The following is a 7,812-nucleotide window of genomic DNA, read 5'->3' as shown; positions in this document are numbered from 1 at the left end:
ATATGCATTTATTAATATCATCTTAAATTCAAACATTAGTTATCTGTTACAAATTAATAAAAGTAACTTGTATCCAAATTAGGTCGCAATGTAATGATTTTCGTAAGTGTTATAACTCAATATAAAGATAATTATCTCAAAGCACCAACTCATATATACAAATATTTTATAGTAGACCACATGTTTGAAATTCTCAAATTGATAAGTAACCCAAATTTTAGGTGCGGATATATAATTTTTTTCAAAATTGATCATATATTTATTTCAATATATATACTTTTATTTTTGTACAATATCATCATCATATGGATCGTCGTGAACCAACCCTCTAACTAATTAATTACTCTAGATAGAAGATTAATAACCCATTTACCCATTGAAGACCATTTTATTAGCAGAAACTACACTTTCGTGGCAAGTCATTAAGAATGTCAATCTCCTCGAATTTGCTCCGATCAAAATACCAGTCGCCTACGGCTTGTGCTACTATCTGCAAAATTACATATCAAATTAAATTACCAGTACAATTAAATTTGAATGTTAAATTCTATTGTCTTACTTTGTTAGCGAGTATGTTGTTTCCAAACAAAGATGAGCACGTCGAGTAGAAATTTTCTGTAATATGACCATGACGGTAGCAACTATGTACAAAATAGCCTCTTCTTGAAGAGCTATCAACAATTGTACTCTTCAATGTCTGTATAAATGTGGTCCTAAAATCTAAACAAAAAATTTAGAAATTAATTAATATAAGAACTAGATTGCTTTCGTTGCAAATTAGTGATAAATCTGCATGTAAATACCTTTCATGGTTTGTAAGTCAGTCCAATTGCAAAGCATCAAGTCAATTTGGGTGCAATTGTACCAACTTGGACTTAAAGATTTGCCATTGAACACATTTTCCGAAAGCTGAGAAAAGTTAAATTGGAAAAGAAACAAATATAATTTATGAGACTAATTAATAATTATTACGTTGCTGACGCAATCTTATAGATCAATAGATCGCACTTTTTCAGTCGAAAATAAATTAACCTATAAAAACATTTATCAATCAATATATATACAGCAGTATACGTGAAGATTACACATACCTGAAATTGGTCAAAGGCTGATTCGATTAAAAAGAGTGGGGTTTGGACGTCTTTGACCAAATTTTCAGGGAAAAAACACTACAAATAGATACTCATGATTTAATTTATAATTATAGTCTGGAAAAATAATGAAGATGATTACATAATTCTCCAGAAAAAATACATTAATTAACTAATCTTACCAGAATGGGATTGAATTTCGTTGTGCACGATGTGGGCAACAAATTCTCCAATTTCTATATGGCAAAAATGAGGAAAATGTAAGGATATATTTATATATATAAGAAAGTAGGAGGGAAGAAGAGAGAAGAATACATTTGTTTTTACCACACCGTAGAAGCGACCTTCCCTCAGATCAGCTCCCGTGAAATATTGTCTGTTAGTGATGCAAACAAAATTAACAACACATCATCGTCAATTAATTGATTTAAAAGTTTGATATATAATTAAAATATGAGCTTATGATAATCAGCTTATTAATTAATTAAGCTAGAGATCTTACCCACGAATAAAAAATCCTGAATCGGATAGACACTTGACTCTAGTAGAATCAGGAAACAATGCTTGAAACTTGTCACAGTGTAGGATTGTGGCTAAACCACCAGCTGAAGTGCCCGACAGTAAAGCCTGTAAATAATGTTTATTATATATATATTCTAATTAAAATTAATGCACTACATAATATAAAAGTGTAAGTGCAAATATATTAATAATCCACATATATTACATTTTTAGCGTTTCCCATTCCCATTCGCAGCAGCTCATCCATCATGGCCTCGTAGATCCTTCCACCTCTATAAGTGAGGTTGTGCACCTACGAATCGACAACCACGTAATTAATGTATGGCTACTCAATTAAAAGAAATTAATTAAACTTACCGGATCTACCTCCTCGATGTCTGACATAAACGACGAGCCATCACAGTAGAAAATGTAAACAACATTCCAGTTATAGAAATCTGAAATTAATCATTTATAGTTGAAAAAGATTAGTTGATATATAAGTATATTTTAACTTGGAGAGAAGAAAGGAGATGGAAAATAATGTTTATATATACCAGGATTGAACGTGGAATTATCTGCAAGCATCCCGCGGAATGTTATAGTACCATTTTTTGTGGCCATAATGACAGTACTACTTCCATATTCATTTTTGGATCTATCCAAGCAAGAACCTCTTGAGTCACACCACCCACCACCCTACGTTGCAACTTCACTTTGTTAGTCTAATTAATCAAAATGCACACACACACATGTTGAGAATAAGATACCAAAGTCAGCAAAAGCAGCAAGTATTAACTCCAAAGGTAGTCAAAAGAAAACTAAGGATCCCTTAATCAAAGGGATCCTTATGACTTTGTATCAGCAATATTGAATATCATCTCCCATCAAACACTATAAATGGGAGAAGTGTATCAGTAGGAAATAACAAGAAATACAATTACAATCTTTAGCTTCTCTTTCTCTATGCATTATGATGATACAATGTTTCAACATGGTATCAGAGCAGGTTTAACCATAGGAACTCAGAAACGAATCATCATCGTTCATAATCCAAAACCAAAACATTCCTAGCCAATTCAAATCAGTTTGTGGAGAAACTCACCGGCGACAGTTTCGATCCCAAATCTCGAGAATCTCCAGCTCAACCAGCTCCAATCTCTCCGATCTCAAAATGAAGATACTTACCGGCGACTGTTTCGAATTCGAGACGAAACCGCACATTGCGATGAGAGAGAAGGCGAAGCCGGCGCTCAACATCGCCATTCCAAAAATGAAGAAAGCTTCCAAAACCAGCGGCAGCGGCAAGCCCAACGCCCCTCAGCTGCGCAAGGACCGCAAGTCAGGCTCGGGCCTGCTCGGCTCCCCTAAGAAAGGCGGCCATGGCGGCAAGTTCACGTGGGCAGGCGACGGCTACTCCACGGTCGAGCTGGGCCGCTCCGACATCCACCTCGCCGGCTCCGCTGTAGAGGATTCCGGCGAGCGGAGGCACTTAAGAGGCGACGGCTCAATTTACCGGAGTATGTTTCATAGGCTCGAGATCGGCAGTATGGACCAATCTGCGATTGACGCGGCTGGAGGAAATTGGGGTGAATTAAAATCAGTTGACGGCCGAAAACTCAGCAGCTCGGCGGCTAGCGATGCGGCTGCCGGCGTAGATGGCCGAGATGGCCGAGGAAGCAACAGACCGGCGGCGAGAGACGCGGCTGCCAGCGTAGATGGCCGAGAGGGCCGAGGAGGCAGCCGATCGGCGGCTGCTAGCGCCACTGCCGGCGTTGATGGCCGAGGCAGAATCGAGAGAGGAAAGGGAGAGAAGGAGGCGTATGATTTCAGTCAAAGGGAGAAGGAGGCGCATGCATTCAGTCAAAGGGAGGAAACTTTAGGTATAGGGTTTGATGAATATCCATCAAACCCTCCCATTTTTCCCTTATCTCAATTGCAGTCCCCTATTTTCCGTAAATTACAAAAGAAACCCCATTTTTTTGAGTCTAGTCCCTCAAGTTTATGGAAATCCCAGAATGAACCCCATGTTATTAAAAACAGCCACAAAATTCGAAAATAACCCCTACTGCATGTCAAGTGTCAAATAAACAAGTCAGTAGAAAAACAAATTGGATTTTTGATTGTGGAGCTACAGACACTATGACTTTTGACAAATCAGATATACTTGAGTCATCAAAATCCTTTAGAACTCATGTACAAACTGCTAATGGAGACTTAACTCAAGTAGAAGGGGCCGGAACTATAGAAATCTCCCCAACCTTGCGATTATCCAATTGTCTATATGTTCCGTCCCTATCTCATAAGTTGTTGTCAATTAGTCATGTCACTAAAGAACTCAATTGTACCATGATAATGCATCCTCACTTCTGTTTACTTCAGGATATCAGGACGGGGGAGATTATTGGGCGTGGCACTGAGCGGGATGGATTGTACTATGTGGATGAGATAGCTCAACAAGGCAAGGTGATGCTGGCTCACGGAACTGCTGACCGGGAAGCCTGGCTTTGGCACCGTCGGTTAGGGCATCCATCCATGGGGTATCTTAAGCTTTTATTTCCTAAATTAATAAAAAATGATGAGAATTTATCTTGTGAAACTTGTGTTTTAGCTAAAAGCCACCGAAAATCTTTTAAGCCTAATGACACACAAGTAAACTCCATATTTTCTCTTGTTCATTCTGATGTTTGGGGTCCTTCACCCGTGGTAGGGGGACAAGGTTTTAAATATTTTCTGTTATTTATTGATGATTGCACTAGGATGACATGGGTATATTTTTTAAAACACAAATCTGAAGTTTTTGAAAAATTTACTCATTTCCATACTATGGTTCAAACTCAGTTTCAGAAAAACATCCAAACCCTTAGAACTGATAATGGAGGGGAATTTGTTAATAATTCCATGAAAATATTTTGTCAAACAAAAGGGATTATTCATCAAACTACTTGCCCCCACACTCCTGAACAAAACGGAGTTGCCGAAAGAAAAAACCGAATTTTACTTGAAATGACTCGTTCTATGATGATTGAGTCTCATGTTCCCTCCTCGTTTTGGCCCGAGGCCGTGGCAACCTCGGCTTACCTTATTAACCGTCTCCCTACTAGGACTCTTAAACTTCAAACACCATTACAGAAATTGTCTACTCTGGCCTCCATACCTCTTGCCCTTACACTTCAACCACGGGTCTTTGGGTGCTCTGTTTTCGTTCACATTCCTAAACATGAACGCACCAAATTCTCTCCTTGTGCAGTCAAGTGTGTGTTTGTAGGATATGGAGTTAATAAAAAAGGATATAGGTGTTACAATTCCAAAACCCGTCAAATCATCACCACCATGAACTGTGATTTCCTTGAAACTGAGTATTTTTACGATAACCACCTTACCAGTCAGGGGGAGAGTGAGAGTGAGATCGACTTGTTAAGTTGGTTACCAATGCCAGTCCCGGAAGCAGATCCAACAGAAAAGGTTAACCTAGCCACCGAGCTTACTTCATCCACATCTGAGCAATCCAATCCACCGCCGCCCCAAATATCTTCTTCGCCACTGATATCTGAGGTAAGAGATTCTGAACCTATTACTATGATTTCGGGTTCTACTGATCCTGTTTCTCAAGTGGTTGAAGAAGAAGAACAGGAAGTACAGGAGGAGCATACAATGGGTGCAGACAAGGGGAGATATGTGTTACCCCCTAGAAGTACTCGAGGAATTCCTCCTAAACATTATTCACCAGAAAAGTTTGGGAAGAACTCTCGGTATTCTATTGGGGGTATCGCCAAAGGGAACCTATCCAAAACTGCCGCTGCCTATGAAGTAGCTTTGTATGACGAAGAGATCCCAAAGAATGCGGAACAGGCCTTAAAGATTCCACATTGGAGAGATGCCATGAAGAAAGAAATAAGTGCACTGAATCGAAACCATACATGGGAGAAGTGTAGACTACCAAAGGGGAAGAAAACGGTAGGATGCAAATGGGTCTTCACAATCAAAAGGAGACCGGATGGATCTATTGAGCGTTACAAGGCTCGATTGGTCGCAAAAGGATACACACAGATGTATGGGATCGACTACGAGGAGACCTTCTCACCTGTTGCAAAGATGAACACTGTCAGAGTGCTCCTCTCAATTGCTGCTAATAAGGACTGGGATCTTCATCAGTTCGATGTTACAAATGCTTTCCTTCATGGAGAGCTTGAAGAAGAGAGAGAAGTCTACATGGAGGTGCCTCAAGGTTTTTCAGGAGATTTTGGAGAGGGTGAAGTCTGCAAGTTGAAGAAAACCTTATATGGGCTCAAGCAGTCTCCCAGAGCTTGGTTTGGAAGATTCACCGCAGCCATGAAGAAGTTTGGGTACCAGCAAAGCAACTCAGATCACACTTTATTCTTAAAGAAACGAGGTGATCTGATCTCTTGTTTGGTCATTTATGTTGATGATATGATTATAACAGGGGATGACACAGAGGAGATTCAAAAGTTGAAAGAAAGCTTGTTCAAAGAGTTCGAAATGAAGGACTTAGGAAAACTAAAATACTTCCTCGGAATTGAAGTTCTCAGATCAAAGAAGGGGATCTTCATCAACCAGAAGAAGTATACTCTAGATCTCCTAGCTGAAACTGGGATGCTAGATTGCAAGCCAGCAGAAACTCCTATTATCGTAAATCATGGGCTACAAATTGTGGAAGGAGCTCAGTTAGCCGATCGAGGACAATATCAGCGTCTGGTAGGGAAACTAATCTACCTTTCCCATACTCGACCTGACATTGCTTATGTTGTTGGTGTTGTTAGTCAATTCATGCACCAACCACAGGCTGACCACATGGAAGCTGCGCTCAGAATTGTGAGATATTTGAAGAAGACTTTTGACTATGGAGTGCTGTTCAAAAAGGCTGGACACCTTGAGATACAAGCTTACACCGATGCTGACTGGGCAGGAAACCCGAATGACAGAAAGTCAACAGCTGGATACTTTGCATCTGTGGGAGGAAATCTTGTCTCATGGAGAAGCAAGAAACAAAAGGTGGTTGCTCTCTCAAGTGCAGAATCAGAATTCAGAGGGATCAAGAGTTGGTTAACTGAAGTCCTTTGGCTAAGAAGATTGTTGATGGAATTAGGCCTTCACCCAACAAAGACGTGCAAATTGTACTGCGACAACAAGGCTGCCATCAGCATATCCGAGAACCCAGTTCAACATGATAGAACTAAACATGTCGAAGTGGATAGGCACTTTATCAAGGAGAAGATTGAAGAAAAGATTGTGGAGCTCCCGTTTGTGAGGTCTGAAGATCAGCTCGCTGATATCCTAACCAAGGCTGTGGACTTCAAAAGTTTTTCAGAAGTTCTTTCCAAGTTGAGTATCGGAAATCCCGTCACTCAACTTGAGGGGGAGTGTTGAGAATAAGATACCAAAGTCAGCAAAAGCAGCAAGTATTAACTCCAAAGGTAGTCAAAAGAAAACTAAGGATCCCTTAATCAAAGGGATCCTTATGACTTTGTATCAGCAATATTGAATATCATCTCCCATCAAACACTATAAATGGGAGAAGTGTATCAGTAGGAAATAACAAGAAATACAATTACAATCTTTAGCTTCTCTTTCTCTATGCATTATGATGATACAATGTTTCAACAACACACACACATATACCTGTAAATAGACATGCCAGTTGTCTGCTCCATCTCCAAATCCTCGACTGTAGGCATAAGCGGGAGGGCTGCCGTCAAGGCAAACTATAACCAAAAAAACAAACCCGATAATTATTTAGTTTAAGAAATCATGTTTGCTGAAATAACTATGTATATATATACCTGCTCCTTTGGCAAGAGCATTCTTCAACAGAGTTATAGAAATGTTGCGAGCGCCGTCCACACCACAGCTTTGCAGTGAGAAGATGAAGATGAAGATGATGAGCAACACAAATTGAGCCATGACTAGTGTTTGGAATTGGATGTGATGTGAACCACAGAAATCATCAAACACACATATATATAGGTATGAAGCAACCCATAATAATTCAATTTTTGTCAAAGTAAAAGCGGTCATTAATTCATTTTAGTGTCCATTTCATGGGAATGCAGAAGGTAATTCTTTTGCCAGTCATATCACATGCATGCATTATCAGTTCTCCTTTGACTAAATTTGGCAAATTGATTTTGACAAGCCAAACTAAAGATCTTACCGGCCCATTCCTTATGACTCGAAACACAATTGGAAATTGATTCTGATG

At 39.5% G+C, this 7,812-nt stretch overlaps 1 protein-coding gene across 7 annotated transcripts; it reads right to left on the bottom strand.

The window, feature by feature from the left end:
* Nucleotides 1-235: 235 nt before the first annotated feature.
* LOC131015890 (pectin acetylesterase 11-like) lies at nucleotides 236-7,553 on the bottom strand. Of its 7 annotated transcripts, none has more exons than XM_057944368.1 (12): nucleotides 7,394-7,553; nucleotides 7,233-7,315; nucleotides 2,150-2,291; nucleotides 1,971-2,050; nucleotides 1,819-1,905; nucleotides 1,594-1,718; nucleotides 1,407-1,467; nucleotides 1,274-1,327; nucleotides 1,092-1,169; nucleotides 804-909; nucleotides 560-720; nucleotides 236-490 (listed from the first exon to the last, which is right to left on the bottom strand). In XM_057944368.1, exons 1-12 carry the CDS (start codon nucleotides 7,512-7,514, stop codon nucleotides 392-394), a joined length of 1,197 nt encoding a protein of 398 aa, XP_057800351.1. In that variant the 5' UTR covers nucleotides 7,515-7,553; the 3' UTR covers nucleotides 236-391. The 7 variants fall into 7 exon arrangements, with proteins under 7 accessions (XP_057800351.1, XP_057800353.1, XP_057800352.1 ...); XM_057944370.1 differs by having other exon boundaries at nucleotides 1,419-1,467; XM_057944369.1 differs by having other exon boundaries at nucleotides 1,980-2,050.
* Between the last annotated feature and the right edge of the window lie 259 nt (nucleotides 7,554-7,812).

This window comes from Salvia miltiorrhiza, chromosome 3 (genome assembly GCF_028751815.1).
Source record: "Salvia miltiorrhiza cultivar Shanhuang (shh) chromosome 3, IMPLAD_Smil_shh, whole genome shotgun sequence".
Lineage (NCBI taxonomy): Eukaryota > Viridiplantae > Streptophyta > Magnoliopsida > Lamiales > Lamiaceae > Salvia > Salvia miltiorrhiza.
This window is presented reverse-complemented; position numbering and strand designations above follow the sequence as displayed.

Coding starts and splice junctions, on each gene's coding strand:
- LOC131015890 (XM_057944368.1), bottom strand. CDS start 7,514: ATGGCTCAATTTGTGTTGCTCATCATCTTCATCTTCATCTTCTCACTG. Junction 1,328..1,406: donor ACGGTGTGGTAAAAACAAAT/GTATTCTTCTCT, acceptor TTTGCCATATAG/AAATTGGAGAATTTGTTGCC. Junction 910..1,091: donor CAGCCTTTGACCAATTTCAG/GTATGTGTAATC, acceptor AACTTTTCTCAG/CTTTCGGAAAATGTGTTCAA.